This window comes from Zophobas morio, unplaced genomic scaffold (assembly GCF_036711695.1).
Source record: "Zophobas morio isolate AGI-343-1 ecotype UQ-CSIRO unplaced genomic scaffold, CSIRO_AGI_Zmor_V1 ptg000007l, whole genome shotgun sequence".
NCBI lineage: Eukaryota > Metazoa > Arthropoda > Insecta > Coleoptera > Tenebrionidae > Zophobas > Zophobas morio.
This window is the reverse complement of record NW_026972112.1, coordinates 438,066-456,132: the sequence shown is the minus strand read 5'-3', so window position 1 is coordinate 456,132 and position 18,067 is coordinate 438,066. Positions and strand designations below refer to the sequence as shown.

The following is an 18,067-nucleotide window of genomic DNA, read 5'->3' as shown; positions in this document are numbered from 1 at the left end:
TCAACACATTTTTTCACGTATATATAAATAGATGTGATGATGGTGATTTCGAATTCGTAATTAGGCGAAAATTATCACCAATGCGTCACCAATGTTCAGTCAATTGGACCCACTCTAATTTTTTTTTAATATTTTGACGGTTTAAACCCAGTTTCTACGTTTATTTGGATAGATGTCGTGATGGTGATTTCGAATACGTAATTAGGGGAAAATATTAACAATTTGACACCAATTCTCAGTCGATTGAACTCATTTCAATAATTTTTTTGAAAAATTTAAACTCACTTTTAACGTTTAATTGAATAGATATCGTGACGGCAATTTGATCCTAATTCTCAATCTATTGAACCCATTTTGACTATATTTTTGTAAAATTTTTGTAAATTTTTAACCCACTTTTGACATTTATTTAAATAGTTTTCATGACGGCGATTTCGGATTCGTTATTCGGGGAAAACTATCTACAATTTGGACCAATTCTCAATAGTTTAAACATTTTTTAACCACTTTTTTTTGAAAAATTTTGAAAATTGTAAACTAACTTTTCACCATTATTTGAATAGCAATCGTGACTACATTTCGGGATTCGTAATTAGTGAAGTATTATCTACAATTTGATACCAATTCTCAGTGTATTGAACCCATTTTTGGAAAAATTTTGAAAATGTTGAACCCACCTTTCGCGTTTATATGAGTAGTTTTCATGACTGTAAGTTCGGATTCGTTATTCGGGGAAAACTATCTAGAATTTGGACCAATTCTCAGCCGTTTAAACCTATTTGAACAGTTTTTTTTGTAAAAATTTTGAAAATTGTAAACTCACTTTTCACGATTCAAAAATCGTGACCGCCTTTCGGGATTCGTAATTAGTGAAATATTATCTACAATTTGATACCAATACTCAGTCGATTGAACGCATTTTAACTACATTTTTCGAAAAATTTTGAAAATTTTAAACCTACCTTTCACGTTTATTTGAATAAGTGTCGTGACTGGAGATTTCAGACTCATAATTCGGGGAAAACTATCCACAATTTGACACCAATTCTCAGTCGATTGAATTCATTTTAACAAATTTTTTTCTTTAATTTTTTGAAAAATTTAATATCACTTTTTACGTTTATTTGACTAGATATTGTGACAGCGATTTTGGATTCCTAATTAGGGAAAAACTATCTACAATTGAACACCAATTCGCAGTCGATTGATTCCATTTTAAGTACATTTTTGGAAAAATTTTGAAAATTTTAAATCTACTTTTTACGCTTATTTGAACAGATGTCGTAACGGCGATTTCGAATTGTAATTAGGGGAAAACTATCTACAATTTGACATTAATTCTCAGTCGGCCGAATTCATATTAACCAATTTTTGTAAAAATTTTGAAAATTTTAAACACACTTTTCACGATTATTTGAATAGGTAGAAGTCGTGACGATGATTTGGGATTCGTAACTGGTGAAATATTTGACACCAATTCGTAGTCGATTGAACCCATTTTAACCACTTTTTTTGGAAAATTTTTGAAAAATTTAAACACACTTTTAACGTTTATTTGATTAGATGTGATGGCGATTTCCAATTCGTAATTATCTACAATTTGACAACAGTCTCAGTCGATTGAACCCATTTTAAGATGGTGATTTTTTAGTATTTCACTATTTTTTAATAAACCAAAAAATATATGAAAGTAAAAAATAGGTGTTAAGTAAAATAAAACAAAATGTTTCAATTTTGGGTGTTGGAAATGACTCTTGCTAAATCAGGAAAATATTTCATAGCAGAAAAATAACGTGAAAATTTTTCACATCGCAATTGCAGACAAATATTTTCATTTGATGTGAGAATTTTAAAACTGAAATTTGGGAAAAAATGCGAAATAAAAAAATAAAAAATTAAAATTTTCGCTTCGATAACAAAGTTGTGAATGAACCACGTTTTGTTATTTTTGCTCATCAATTTTGTTATCGCATTTTTTTAATCGCAGATTAATGCAATTAAAATATTTTTGCATAAATGAATAATATTGATATAGCGTCCACATTTAATTAAGAAGACTCAGCATTGTAATAAATTTAGAAATAAACATTAACACAAGCAGTTTGTGGGTCACTGCAGTTTCCTAATGTTATCAACTGATTTAGTTAGTGTCAAGAAGACGGAGGAAATGACGTCACAACACGTGTTTTAAACAAAAGGTAAAAAATGTAAGCTAATATCTAGACAAAAAAAAGTATACTGATTTTTTTATTTTCTTTCTATTTTATTCTATTAATTAGTTAAATTTCTTATTGATCGTTGAACAAAACTAAATTAAAAAAATATTTAAGGTAATTTTAAAACTTGTTTTTGAAAAATCCGATTCCAAAATTTAAAAATATCTATGTTTCGTATCACTATCATTTCCGTTTGTCCATTCAGCACCCAACATTGTTATCGAGCCAAGCCAACGATAACAATTTCCAAACACACGTTAACCAAATTCAGCAAATTCAGCTGAGGTCAGTCGCGATACCCAAGTTCAATCCTTACAAAAACCAGCAAAACGTCATTTTTCCTCCCAAACCGGGTATAAATAGTGCCGCGAACCTCCACCAACTCAGTCAAGTGTTCGTTCTCCTCCAACGACAACAATGGCATTCCAAAAGTACGTACCACCCCAATTTAGCACTTTCTCAAATCATCCCTCTAGGTTATCTCTGATCCTGCTTCTGGCCTGCGTCAGCCTGATCTCCGCCAGCGCCGTCGACAAAGAAGAGGAGCTCTACATCATCCGAAGCGCCCCTTCAGGTTTGGTACTCGACGCCGACGACCCCATGCAGATCAAAATCCAGCACTACACCGGCCAGAGGTCCCAGCTGTTCAAATTCGTCCGTGGAAGGGTCGCTGGGTTGTTCCACATCGTCAACAACGACACAGGGTAGGAAAAACAAGGGTGGTGGTGGTGTGTTCTTGAGTTTTGTTGCTTCCACAGGAGCGTTCTGGACTTCGCCAAGACCGAAGAGAGATACACCAAGGTGGTACTGGGTGATAAGGAAGACACTTTGCACCAACAGTGGTACCTGAACTCCAACGGACGTATTGCTAATGCTGAAGCCCACTACAACATCGATGTTAAGGATGCTAATTACAAACCAGGAAACCCTGTGGGAATTTGGTACAACAATAACTCTCCAGCTCAGCAGTTCATTTTGCAGAAGCAGTCCAAGAGTTACGGAAAACCTTCCAGTGAAGATCCAGACAACATGAGCTCCCCCCAAAATTAATAATTAAAATGTAATTTTGTTTGATTGGTTTCTAATAAACTTTGAGCATTATTTTGTGTTTTCTCAATCCAGAACTTCCACCAAACCCGTTTTAAATAAAAACCCATTGGCATAAATATGCATCCAACGAACCTCGTCCTCGTGCCGTCTAAATTATGAATAAGCACCGCCATAAATACATTATTAACGAAAATCTCGGATTGTGAAGGTGTATAATTCAAACGGGGCAATAAATCCCCGGAATCACGAAAAATTCGCATAAATTAGCCCGCTCATCACCGTCCAGACGGAGCACACACATCAACTCCCAGGCGAACTTGCTCTTATTAAAATTTATGTAACAAGTTGGTCCGAAACTGCATATGAAACATTTAGCGGAGGGTTTTTTCAGAGGCGGCGTTGTTTTGAATTAAGGGCGCGTACATCATCCCTGAGGTCACTTACTGTCATAAGTTTAATTAGTTTCGGCACGAAGGGAAATTTCGAAACATTCCAGCTGTCTTCCAGACGCCAATTCGGGGATAATTTGTGCGCTTTGAGAGCAATTTCCCTTTGTTATTTACGGTATAAATAGCAGGTTCCGATGAAAACCGAAATAGATCACTTTATGTTGCGAGTACTTGGCTTTATGGCACTTTCGCGAGTTTATGGTGCTGTTTTTTATTGGGGTTTTATGGGGATTGGTGACGCGAAAAGTTTAGGCGAGTGGTGAGGAATTTTTGGGGTTGAAATTCGTTCAGAGTGATCAAGGATACACAAAAGTGACGTGGGTTTATGTGTGAGGAACTACAGGGTAGTTGAAAAGTCCGCTTTTGTATAGATGGTGTTTAACAGACTAACATTAATAAAAGGGTTTTTACACAACATTGATTAAATTTTGTTTATTCATCTCTTCCAGAAAGCTGATGACGTGAAATCCAAAAATTTAGTAAGTAGAGAGTGTCGACGCGCTTTTGTCGTGGTTCAGCAATGCTTTAATTTTTCAGAAATGCTTATGCAGGCTGTTCCAAAAATACTGATATCCGTTCAAACAAAATTGTTATTATCTCTTTAATTTTTACTTAATGGATAATAATGAGCGTAAGCTAACGAAGTATTGTAATCGAAGCCATTGGATGATCGACTACTTTTATGTTTTCTCGACGTTTCATGACCCTTAGAGTACCAAAAATAGGTCCCCGTTTATCTGTCTGTCTGTCTCTGTGTCTGGCGTCTGTCCGTTAAGTTAATATTATTCCAGTTTCATAAAATAAGTAAACTTCCATAAGTGGTTTATAAATCCGTGTTCAGTTTTTGCCCTATATATCCCAATTTTTGAAAAAAAAAAAAAAATTAATCATGGTAAATCGTTAATTCAATTCAATTAAATTCAATAAACATGCAAAATATTAAATAATATTATAATATTTCGAAAAATCTAGAGTTCACTTGATATCACAATTTTTCGTTTTTTGGTTTTCTTTATTTTTTTCTCAACTTCAATTTTTTTTAATTTTTCAATTTCTCGACTACTAAATTTTTCAGTTTTGAAATTTTTCGATTTCGATAATTTTTCATAATTTTATTGTATAGTTTCCCAATTTTTACTTTCTTGATTTTTCAATTGTTCGTTTCCTCAATTTTTGTAGTTCTTGATTTTTTATTTTCATTTACCCAATTTTTTCATTTTTATTGTATCGATTTTATAGCACAATTTTTCGTTTTCCCATTTACTTTATTTTTTCAATTTTCCCGTTTTTTAACGTTTCGGTGTAGTTATTTTTCGTTTTCTCAACTTACATTTTTTTCAATTTTTCAATCTCGGCTTCCAAGTTATTTAATTTTTTGTTTCCTCAATTTTTTCAAGTTTTTCATTTTTCTTGTATTTTTAATTTTTTAATTTTTCAGTTTACCGATTTTATAATTTTCAATTTATTGAGTTTATATCACAATTTTTCGGTTTTCATTTTCTATATTTTTTCAATTTTCCCATTTTTCAATGTTTCGGTGTCGTTATTTTTCGTTTTCTCAACTTCAATTTTTTTCAATTTCTGGGCCTCCAAATTTTTCAATTTTTCGTTTCCTCAATTTTTTCAAGTTCTTGATTTTTATTTTTGGTGTTCCCGATTTTTTCATTTTCATTTTATCGAGTTTATATCACAATTTTTCGTTTTTCCCATTTTCTTAATTTTTTCAATTTTCCTATTTTTCAATGTTTCGGTGTCCTAATTTTTCAATTTTTCAGTTTTTTGATATCGATAATTTTTAATCTTTTGATTTTTCTGTTTCTCAATTTTTCAGGTTATTAATTTTTATTTTTTATTTTCCCATTTTTTTTTAATTTTTCACTTTTCCCATTTTTCATTGTTGCGGTGTCGTGATTTTTCGTTTAATCAACATAAATTTTTTTCAATTTTTCAATTTCTCGGCTTTCAAATTTTTCAAATTTTCGTTTTCTCAATTTTTCAAGTACTTGATTTTTATTTTTCGTTTTCTCGATTTTTTAATTTTCAGTTTTTTAAAGAAAGCTCAATTACTTGACTTTCAAATTTCTCAAATTTTCAATTTTTCGACATACTTTACGACAATTTTTAATTTTTTTTATATTTTAGTTTCCGGATTTTTTCTTTTTCTATTTTTCAATTGTTCGTTTCCCCAATTTTTCAAGTTCTTGATTTTTGTGTTTTATTTTCCAAATTGTTTCATTTTCATTTTATCGAGTTTGTATCACAATTTTTCGTATTTCCATTTTCTTTATTCTTTGAATTTTCCCATTTTTCAATGTTTCGATGTCGTAATTTTTCGTTTTCTTAACTTCAATTTTTTTTTCAATTTTTCTATTCTCGACATCCACATTTTTCAATTTTGCCATTTTCCAGTAGCGATAATTTTTCATTTTTGATTTTTCGTTTTCTCAGTTTTTCAAGTTTTTTTATTTTTCATTTTTTTAATTGCCATTTTATCGAGTTTATCTCACCATTTTTCGTTTTTTCATTTTCTATACTTTTTCTCAATTTTTTTTAAATTCCTCAATTTCTCGACTTCCAAATTTTTCAATTTCGCAATTTTTCGATTTCGATAATTTTTCATATTTTTATTTTTTGGTTTATCAATTTTTAATTTTAATTTTTCAATTTTTCGTTTCCTCAATTTTTGTAGTTCTTGATTTTTTATTTTCATTTACCCAATTTTTTCATTTTTATTGTATCGAGTTTATAGCACACTTTTTCGTTTTCCCGTTTACTTTATTTTTTCAATTTTCCCGTTTTTTAACGTTTCGGTGTCGTTATTTTTCGTTTTCTCAACTTACATTTTTTTCAAATTTTCAATTTCTCGGCTTCCAAGTTTTTAAATTTTTTGCTTCCTCAATTTTTTCAAGTTCTTGATTTTTCTTGTATTTTAAATTTTTTGATATCGATAATTTTTAATTTTTTCATTTTTCAGTTTACCGATTTTATAATTTTCAATTTATTGAGTTTATATCACAATTTTTCGGTTTTCATTTTCTATATTTTTTCAATTTTCCCATTTTTCAATGTTTCGGTGTCGTTATTTTTCGTTTTCTCAACTTCAATTTTTTTCAATTTCTCGGCCTCCAAATTTTTCAATTTTTCGTTTCCTCAATTTTTTCAAGTTCTTGATTTTTATTTTTCGTTTTCCCGATTTTTTCATTTTCATTTTATCGAGTTTATATCACAATTTTTCGTTTTTCCATTTTCTTTATTTTTTCAATTTTCCTATTTTTCAATGTTTCGACTTCCAAATTTTTCCGTTTTTTGATATCGATAATTTTTAATCTTTTGATTTTTCTGTTTCTCAATTTTTCAGGTTATTAATTTTTATGTTTTATTTTCCCATTTTTTTTTAATTTTTCAATTTTCCCATTTTTCATTATTGCGGTGTCGTAATTATTTAGTTTAATCAACATAAATTTTTTTCAATTTTTCAATTTCTTGGCTTTCAAATTTTTCAAATTTTCGTTTTCTCAATTTTTCAAGTACTTGATTTTTATTTTTCGTTTTCTCGGTTTTTTAGTTTTCAGCTTTTTAACGAAAGCTCAATTTCTTAACTTTCAAATTTCTCAATTTTTCAATTTTTCGACATTCTTAGATAATTTTTAATTTTTTTTATATTTTTGTTTCTGAATTTTTACTTTTTTGATTTTTCAATTGTTCGTTTCGTCAATTTTTCAAGTTCTTGATTTTTGTGTTTCAAATTGTTTCATTTTCATTTTATCGAGTTTGTATCACAGAGTTTCGTATTTCCATTTTCTTTATTCTTTGAATTTTCCCATTTTTTAATGTTTCGATTTTGCCATTTTCCGGTAGCGATAATTTTTCATTTTTTTTTTTTCGTTTTTTCAATTTTTCAAGTTTTTCTATTTTTCATTTTCCCGATTTTTTAATTGTTATTTTATCGAGTTTATCTCACTATTTTTCGTTTTTTCATTTTCTTTATTTTTTCTCATTTTTTTTTTAAATTTCTCAATTTCTCGACTTCCAAAATTTTCAATTTCGCAATTTTTCGATAAAGATAATTTTTCACTTTTTGATTCTTCAGTTTCTCAATTTTTACGTTTTCTTAATTTTTCAAGTTCTTCATTTTCATTTTTCATTTTCCCGATTTTTTAATTTTCATTTTATCGAGTTTGTCACAATTTTTCGTTTTTTCATTTTCTTTATTTTTTTACAACTTCAACTTTTTTAAAATTTTTCAGTTTTGCAATTCTTCGATATCGATAATTTTTCATTTTTCAATTTTTCGTTTCATCAATTTTTCAAGTTCTTGATTTTTATTTTTCAATTTTGCAATTTTTTCATTTTCATTTTATCGAGTTTATACCACAATTTTTTGTTTTTCCATTTTCTTGATTTTTTTCAATTTTCCCATGTTTCAATGTTTCGGTTCGAAATTCTTCATTTTCTCAACTCCAGTTTTTTTAATTTTTCAATTTCTCGACTTCCAAATTTTTCAATTTTGCAATTTTTCGATGTCGATAATTTTTCATTTTTTAATTTTTCAATTTCCCAATTTTTTTTTACTTTTTCGATTTTTCAATTTTTCGTTTCCTCAGTCTTTCAGGTTCTTGATTTTTATTTTTCATTTTTCCGATATTTTAATTTTCATTTTCTCGAGTTTATTTCACATATTTTTATTTTTTCATTTCCCTTATTTATTCAATGTTTCTTACGATCTTTATAATTTTTTGCTTAATCAAAATTGGTGACATCTCAAAATTTTCCCGAATAAATTCTATAATATTTAGAAAAATCTGGATTTATGTACTTTCAATCAATTATTTGATCACAATTTTTCGTTTGTCATTTTCATTATTTTTTCAATGTTCCCATGTTTCGGTTTCGTAATTTTTCGTTGTCTCAGCTTATTTTTTTTCAATTTTTCTATTTCTCAAATTCCAAATTTTTCAATTTTGCAATTTTGCGATATCGATAATTCTTCATTTTTTGATTATTCAGTTTCTCAATATTTACTTTTTAGATTTTGCAATTTTTCCGTTTTCTCAATTTTTCAGGTTATTAATTTTTATTTTTCATTTTCCCGATTATTTCATGTTCATTTTCTCGAGTTTATATCACAATTTTTCGTTTTTTCAATTTTATAATTTTTTACTTAATCAACATTGATGACATCTCATTTTTTTTCAATTTTTCTATTTCTTCAATTACAATTTTTTCAATTTTACAATTTTTCGATATCGATAATTTTTCATTTTTTGAGTTTTCAGTCGCCCGATTTTTACTTTTTCGATTTTACAATGTTTCCGTTTTCTCAATTTCCCAAGTTCTTGAATTTTAGTTATCATTTTCTGAAGTTAAGTCACCATTTTCATTTCCTTTATTTTTTCATTGTTTTTTCAATTTTACAAATTTTCACTTATCAAATTTTCATTCTTTGCGTTTTCAATTCCTCAATTTTCCAATTTTTAAAAAACTAAAATTTTGGATTTTTCAATTATCCGATTTTTCGATTCCTTTAATTTTCAAGATTTCGATTTTAAAATATTTCGCTTTTTTGGGTTTTATAATTTTTTCGTCATTTCATTTTTGATTTTTTAATTTTCGCATTTTTTATTTCGAAAATGTGAAAAATCGAAAAAGTGGAAAATTGAAGAACTGAAGAGGCGAAAAACTGGCATTGAAAAACTAAAAATCGAGAAACTTAAAAATCGAAAAAAATTAATTATTTGAAAAGTTGGAAAGAAGAAAAAGTAAAATCAAAAAATTGATACATAAAACATCGAGAGATTCAAAAATTAAAAATCGAAACATTGAGGAATGAAATAAATGAAAAAGCTGTAAAACAGAATAATTGAAAAAAATCTAAAATTTGAAAAACCAAAAAAATTGAAAGGTCAAAAAATTCAAAAATTGAAAATTTTCACGTTGAAAAAAGAAAAACTGGAAACTCGTGAAACTGCAAATCCAAAAATTGCAAAACGTAACATGCAAAATTTGGAAAATCGTAAACTGAAAATTTTAAAAATGAAAACTCGCAGAATTACAAATCGTAAGGTAAATATGAAAAATTGTGAAATTGTAAAATCGAAAAATTGAAGAAAACAAATTGTTAAAAATAAGAAAAATTAAAAACCCAAAGGAAAATTTGAAGAATCGAAAAATTGCACATCGAAAATCTGAAAACACAAAAAAAATGAAAAATTGAAGATTTGAAAATTCAAGTCATAACTGGTTTTAAGTTCTGGAATTGATGTCATGTGAAGCTTTTTGTGTATTAACATTCAATTCATTGATATAAAGAGGAAAAAAACAGGGTTTATGATGGAACCTGGCAACAAACAAATCAGGTAATTTAAAACTGAAAACCGTAACCAGGAAACAAGGAATTAAGAATATCGTGAAAAGCTACAATTCTAAAAAGACCTACTACAAGCATATCAAATGATAAGGAAATGCAGTGACCCCAAAACTTCAACATTTCTCGGTTTAGAAATTTCTCAGGAGAATACACTAGTTACTGTTTTCTCTAGAGGTTGCCAATATTGCAGAAACTGACATATTCAATTTAAAAGGTCGCTTTAAAAATAAAAAGTATAAACATCGACTACACCACTAAAATATTAGTACACCCTAAACACGCAAAAATAACTTATCCACAATCCAGCAACCCATAAATTATTATTGGACTCCCCAAACCCAATAAAAATTCCAACCCACCCTCCAAACCCCACCATAACACATTCCCAGCCAGATTTCCCGATTTTCCCGACTTATCCTTCCTTCCCGGCACGACTCTATTTTCGTAGTCCCTCTCATCCCCATCGCACAAACACAAATTCGGAATATGTCAGGAATTGGGACGTAACAAGTCAATAGCAAACGTTCAATAAAGCGTCAAGAAAAGGTGTCGCTCTGCGCCAATCTTAACAAAACAAAACTACAAAAGCGAAACGCGACACGTATCGACTCACCGAAGATGATACGTTTTTTTATTACGTTCCTTGCGACCACTTAAACTCCCATATTAAACCGGACAAATTATCCCGAAGTCGGATACGTTTACTGCTAATGGCCGCCATAAAACGCATTTTTCATAACCGACATAAAGAGGGGGTTTATGCTTTATAGGGCCACATCTGGACAGTTATTTCGCAGAAACGTAAAAAGTCACGTAAATCACCGGCCGCTGCACTTCTGGAAAAAATTATAGTTATGCATGTGGCGTGACGAGGCGGATTGAGAAATGGAAATTCGGGGAACGTTAGCCAGATGGACGGGTTTGCTGAATATTCAAGAGGAACGGGATCGGGATCGATAAATTCTTTTTAATCCGGGCTGGTTTTAATTCTTTCGTGTCTCATTTCAGCGAAACTGATGTAGATGAATCGAATTTGTATTGAGATAAGGGTTTTTTACCCGAATTTAGGAGATGACGAAGTCGAGGTCAGAATTGATTTATGAAGTTTCCTGTTTTTTTTTTTTGACATTATCCGCTTTATTGGTCGTTCTGGCCTGAATGGTATAAGCCGTAAGTCGATTTCTAGTACCGTTTTGAAATGGTGTAAACTTGAAAAATATTTTTTGAGATGAAAATTGGAAGGTGATTTCTTGAAATCGACTTAATAGTGAACAACTAAGAGTAGAAATGAATTCTGTATTGCAAAAATTAGTGTGGAACTCAAATTTCAGTCAAATCGGATTAGTTTTATTTTTTCATCATATTTTTGATCATTCGAAAATTTTAGGTTTTCTCAATTTCAAACTATCTTGATTAATTAGGGTCTCAGCTCTGTCAAAATTGGTCTCTTTACTAATTCGAACCCCTAGAACACGAATTCGCTTTGAAAATTACCCAATGAACCTTTCTGAATTTTTTTCATTTTTAATATGATGCTACCAATGGAAAAATGATCTTATTCATTTTATCGGTCTCTGAGGCCCGAACGGCTGAATTATCCGAACCAAAGTATCATTTGTTTTCATTAAAAAAACCCAAGCAATCGAATGGTAGAAACCGCATGTTGATATCTAAAACCGTTTTGAAATAGTGAACCTATAAACTCGAAAAATATTTTTTGAGAAAAAAATTGGAAGATGATTTCTTGAAATCGACTTAATATTCAAAAACTGATAATGGAAATGAATTCTGTGTCAAAAAATTAGTGTACAGACCAAATTTTAGTCACATCGGATTAATTTCATTTTTTCGCCTTATTTTTTGCTATTCTCTCTATATTCGAAAATTTTGGGTTTCCTCTATTTCAAACTATCTCGCTTAATTGGTCTCTCAGCTCTGTGAACATTGGTCTCTTTACTAATTCGAACTTCTAGAATACGAACTCGGTTTGAAAATTGAACATTGAAACTTCCTGATATTTTTCTTATTTTTAATATGATTCTACCAATGGAAAAATGATATTATTCGTTTTATCGTTCTCTCAGGCCCGAACGGCTGAATTATCCGAAGCAAAGTATCATTTGTTTTCACTAAAAAAACCCAAGCAATCGGATGGTAGAAACCGCATGTTGATATCTAAAACTGTTTTGTAATAGTGAACCTATAAACTCGAAAAATATTTTTTGAGAAAAAAATTGGAAGATGATTTCTTGAAATCGACTTAATATTCAAAAACTGATAATGGAAATGAATTCTGTGTCAAAAAATTAGTGTACAAACCAAATTTTAGTCACAACGGATTAATTTAATTTTTTCGCCTTATTTTTTGCCATTCTCTCTATATTCGAAAATTGTGGGTTTCCTCTATTTCAAACTATCTCGGTTAATTGATCTCTGGGCTCTGTAAAAATTGGTTTCTTTACTAATTCGAACCTCTAGAATACGAACTCGGTTTGAAAATTGACCAATTTTCTTTCCTGATTTTTTTCTTATTTTTAATATGATGCTATCAATAGAAAAATGATATGACTCGTTTTATCGGTCTCTCAAGCCCGAACGGCTGAATTATCCGAACCAAAATACTATTTGTTTTCACTAAAAAAACCCAAATAATCGAATGGTAGAAACCGCATGTTGATATCTAAAACCGTTTTGAAATAGTGAACCTATAAACTCGAAACATATTTTTTGAGGAAAAATTTTAAAATGATTTCTTGAAAACGACTTAATATTCAAAAACTGATAATCGAAATGAATTCAATGTCCAAAAATTAGTGTACAAACCAAATTTCAGTCACATCGGATTAGTTTCATTTTTTCATCTTATTTTTTGCCATTCTCTCTATATTCGAAAATTTTGGGTTTCCTCTATTTCAAACTATCTCGGTTAATTGGTCCCTCAGCTCTGTGAAAATCGGTCTCTTTACTAATTCGAACCTCTAGAATAAGAACTCGGTTTGAAAATTGACCAATGAAGCCTCCTGATTTTTTTTTTATTTTTAATATGATGCTACCAATGGAAAAATGATATTATTCGTTTTATCGGTCGCTCAGGCCCAAACGGCTGAATTATCCGAACCAAAGTATCATTTGTTTTCACTAGAAAAACCCAAGCAATCGAATGGTAGAAACCGCACGTTGATATCTAAAACCGTTTTGAAATAGTGAACCTATAAACTCGAAAAATATTTTTTGAAAAAAAAAAATTGGAAGATGATTTCTTGAAATCGACTTAATATTCAAAAACTGATAATCGAAATGAATTCTGTGTCCAAAAATTAGTGTACAAACCAAATTTCAGTCAAATCGGATTAGTTTTATTTTTTCACCTTATTTTTGGTTCTTCGAAAATTTTGGGTTTTCTCAATTTCAAACTATCTCGATTAATTAGGGTCTCAGCTGTGTCAAAATTGGTCTTTTTACTAATTCGAGCTTCTAGAATACGAAATCGGTTTGAAAATTGACGAACGAAGCTTCCTGATTTTTTTCTTATCTTTTAATATGATTCTACCTATGGAAAAATGATATTATTCGTTTTATCGTTCTCTCAGGCCCGAACGGCTGAATTATCCGAACCAAAGTATCATTTGTTTTCACTAAAAAAACCTAGGCAATCGAATGGTAGACACCGCATGTTGATATCTAATATCGTTCTGAACTGGTGAACCTATAAACTCGAAAAATATTTTTTGAGAAAAAATTGGAAGATGTTTTCTTGAAATCGACTTAATATTCAAAAACTGATAATCGAAATGAATTCTGTGTCCAAAAATTAGTGTACAAACCAAATTTCAGTCACATCGGATTAGTTTAATTTTTTCATCTTATTTTTTGCCATTCTCTCTATATTCGAAAATTTTGGGTTTACTCAATTTCAAACTATCTCGGTTAATTGGTCTCTCAGCTCTGTGAAAATCGGTCTCTTGACTAATTCGAGCCTCTAGAATACGAACTCGGTTTGAAAATTGACCAATGAAGCTTCCTGATTTTTGTCTTATTTTTTATATGATTCTACCTATGGAAAAATGATATTATTCGTTTTATCGTTCTCTCAGGCCCGAACGGCTAAATTATCCGAACCAAGGTATCATTTGTTTTCTCTAAAAAAACCCAAGCAATCGAACGGTAGAAACCGCATGTTGATATCTAAAACCGTTTTGAAATAGTGAACCTATAAACTCGAAAAATATTTTTTGAGAAAAAAATTGGAAGATGATTTCTTGAAATCGACTTACTTAATATTCTAAAAACTGATAATCGAAATGAATTCTGTGTCCAAAAATTAGTGTACAAACCAAATTTCAGTCACATCGGATTAGTTTCAATTTTTCGCCTTATTTTTTGCCACACTCTCTATATTCGAAAATTTTGGGTTTCCTCAATTCAAACTATCTGGGTTAATTGGGCTCTCAGCTCTGTGAAAATTGGTTTCTTTACTAGTTCGAGCCTCCAGCATACGAACTCGGTTTGAAAATTGACCAAAGAAGCTTCCTGATTTTTTTCTTATTTTTAATATGATTCCACCTATGGAAGGTATCATTTATTTTACTAGAAAAACTTAACGAATCGAATGGTGTAAACTGCAATTCGATATCTAATACCATTTTTAAACGGTAAACCTATAAACTCGAAAAATATTTTTTAAGATGCAAATTGGACGATAATTTCTTGAAATCGAATCTTAGTTAACACTTGACTGCAGAAATGAATTTTGTATTGCAAAATTAGCGTAGAAACCAATTTTCAGTCAAATCGGACTATTTCATTCTTTTACCTTATTTTTCGCCATAGTACTAATTCCAAAATCGATATTTCCTTATAAAAATTAAACATGTTTTAAATTTCTTGTTGTGGAAGGAAGTCCACACATATTAAAACAAAAAGGCAAAATGTAAGCCCGCCCACCCACCCTATCTCAATTGTGGCGATCTTTTTTATTCGTCGTGAACCAAGAGGGCGGACTTTAACTGCAAAATACTTATTTCCTTACAAGAAATTAAAAACGTGTTTTTGAGTATCGTGTTATTCAATGAATACCATGTATATTATGAACAAAGTCAAAATATAAACCCCGCCCACCCGCCCCATCTCAATTGTGACGATCTTTTTTATTCGTCGTGTACCAAGAGGGCGGAGTTTAAATGCAAAACACTTATTCCTCTTGATTCACGACGAATAAAAAAATAATTGCTTTTTTTTTTATTAATACTTGTAGTCTTCTTTCCACAACAATAAACTTTAAACATATCTAAAATTCTAAATTTTGTAAAGGAATATGGATTTTGCAATTATGCTCCGCCGCTCGGTCTGACAAAATGAAAAACTCATTAAAATTGAGTTCGAGACGGCTATGGGTGGGGCTGAATCTTTGACTTATTTTTTTTTTTCTAAATATACATTGTATTCTTTAAGGAACACGATTTTCAAAAACATTTTTTTAATTTTTGTAGAGAAATAAGGATTTTGCAGTTACGCTCCGCCCTCTTGGCGCACGACGAATAGAAAAAATCATCCCAATTGAACTAGGGCGGGTGGGCGGGGCTTACACTTTGGCTTTTTTTCTTAGTATGTATATAGACTTCTTTTCATAGCAAGAAACTTAAAACATGTTTAATATGGTAAATTTTTGTAGAAAAATTTTCTTGTTATGCTCCGCCTCTCGGTCTGACAACAAATGAAAAACTAATTAAAATTGAGTTCGAGACGGCTATGGGTGGGGCTGAATCTTTGACTTAATTTTTTTTCTAAATATACATTGTATTCTTTAAGGAACACGATTTTCAAAAACGTTTTTTTAATTTTTGTAGAGAAATAAGGATTTTGCAGTTACGCTTCGCCCTCTTGGCGCACGACGAATAAAAAAAATCATCCCAATTGAAATAGGGCGGGTGGGCGGAGCTTACATTTTGCCTTTTTTTCTTAATATGTATATAGACTTCTTTTCATGACAAAAAACTTAAAACATGTTTAAGATGGTAATTTTTTGTAGAGAAATTTTTTTATTACGGTCCGCCCCTCGGTTTGACAACGAATGAAAAATCAAAACGATTGAGATTGAGACTCTCTGAAAATTGGTTTCTTGACTAATTCGAACCTCCTGAATACGAATTCGGTTTCAAAATTGACGTATGAAGCTTCCTGATTTTTTTTATATTTAAAATGAGGTTACTTAAGGGAAAATGACATCGTCCGGTTTATCGGTCTCTCAGGCCCGAACCACTCACTTTTCCTGCCAAAGGGTCATTTGCTATCACAAGAAAAATTCAAGGAATCGAACGGTACAAACCAGAGGTCGAAATCTATGACCGTTATGAAATGGTGAACCTATAAACTCGAAAAATATTTTTTGAGAGATGGATTGAAAAGGCGAATTCTTGAAATCGAAATAATATTTAAGGTATGATGTTAATTAGGCTTTCAGCTGTTTCAAAATTAGTGCCTGTAGTAACTAGAACCTCCTGAATATGAATTCGGTTTCGGAATTGACTGAGCGGAACCTCTTCGATTTTTGTTTTTTTTTTTACTATGGAAAATTGACATAGTACATTTTGTCGGAATCTCAGATTCGAACTCCTAATTTATCCAGCCCAAAAATCATTTGTTGCGATTAAAAAATACGAGATTCGTGATTTTCATCGAATTTCCTGAAAGATGGACTTGTTTTTCAATCGCTTTGGACAGCTTTAAGTGTTGCGTAAAAATGGTGGAGGCGCCGGGATATTCAATTTAAAAATATTTATTTCACGTAAATTTTGTCTGATTCCGACGCTACTGCGAAAAAAGTGATAACGCTGTGACTATTTTCCGTTCTAAAGAATATTTGGAATGAATTATGCAACCAAGCGAGAACATCCCGAGACGCAGTCGATAGATTCGCAACTCTGAAAAATTTACTAGGAATAAGTATTTCCTTTCAACAATGGTCACAAGAATACTCTTTAGAATCTTGCTGTTATAACTCCATATAATAATTGTGTATCTTTATGTGTATGTGTATTTGGAAATTTTAGGAAACTCAGACTCGATTAGCTAATTTCCACACACAGTTAACTCTAATTTGTTTGCTTTGTGTTGACGCGATTGAAGTTTCAGCAATCGTAAAATTTCACACTTTAGCGGTTCCCAATTAGCTTCATAATTATTGAAACAGCGAAAAATTAGTTCAAATCCGCCCAAACACAAACAGGATCTTTCAGAATATTTGATATTCATGTTTCGTCCGGAGGTAAAAGGGAAGCTTCCTTTAATTATGGAATTCGTCAACGATGGTAATAAAATGAAAAACAGGGTTTTCCTATGTTCCTTTTGAAAATTTGGTAGGTCTGTAATCGTTTCAGAACATAGGGGGAACAAAGAGAAATACGTTTTTAAATTGCGCTAGGGGACAGATAAAAGGCAGGACATCGAACAGGGAAATAGTACACAGAAGTTCGTGTGGACGCTACAAAAGCGTCGCAGATAAATAGATAAATGACCAGAGAGATGTCGCAGGGCCGGAAAAGCCCTTTTAGCAATTGCGTAAAAATATCTCCGCGTTTGGAACAACAACAAAACATCGAAGAAGAAACTTCTTATCGCTTTTGAAATTACCTTTGAGCTTTTATCATAGGTGACGTGTAACTGTCCCCAATAAAGTCTAAAATTGCAATGCTTAAAATGTGTTTAGGTTCACCGTTGCTGCAATTTTCGCATAATAACCCCGACAAATATGAATATTTATTACACACACAAAAACCGCAAGCGTTTCCAGCTGTTGGCCGCCCTCCAAAAATTATCAAGAAAAGTGATAAAAATCATCACCACGTGCAACAGCCCATAAATCCACGCCGCCGCCCATTACCCCGAGTTAATTATGCACCCATTACAACCCCAACAAATGAAAAAAAAAGCACTCCATGTAATATATCTCCCATCCGACATTCCCAATCTGTCCTCGTCCCCCACTG

General features: G+C 30.9%; 2 protein-coding genes across 5 annotated transcripts in view; both read left to right on the top strand.

Annotated features, from left to right (window-relative positions):
- The window catches only part of Nacp60e (Na channel protein 60E), a 398,987-nt gene that overhangs the window by 269,588 nt on the left and 111,332 nt on the right, over positions 1-18,067 (top strand). The window lies entirely within an intron of this gene.
- Positions 2,549-3,317, top strand: LOC135123944 (uncharacterized). Its single transcript, XM_064048807.1, has 3 exons — positions 2,549-2,647; positions 2,693-2,920; positions 2,975-3,317. Exons 1-3 carry the CDS (start codon positions 2,634-2,636, stop codon positions 3,264-3,266), a joined length of 534 nt encoding a protein of 177 aa, XP_063904877.1. The 5' UTR covers positions 2,549-2,633; the 3' UTR covers positions 3,267-3,317.

Excerpts from the sequence above, each read along its gene's own strand:
- LOC135123944 (XM_064048807.1), top strand. Across the intron at positions 2,921-2,974 it reads ATCGTCAACAACGACACAGG|GAGCGTTCTGGACTTCGCCA; the intron begins GTAGGAAAAACA and ends TTGCTTCCACAG.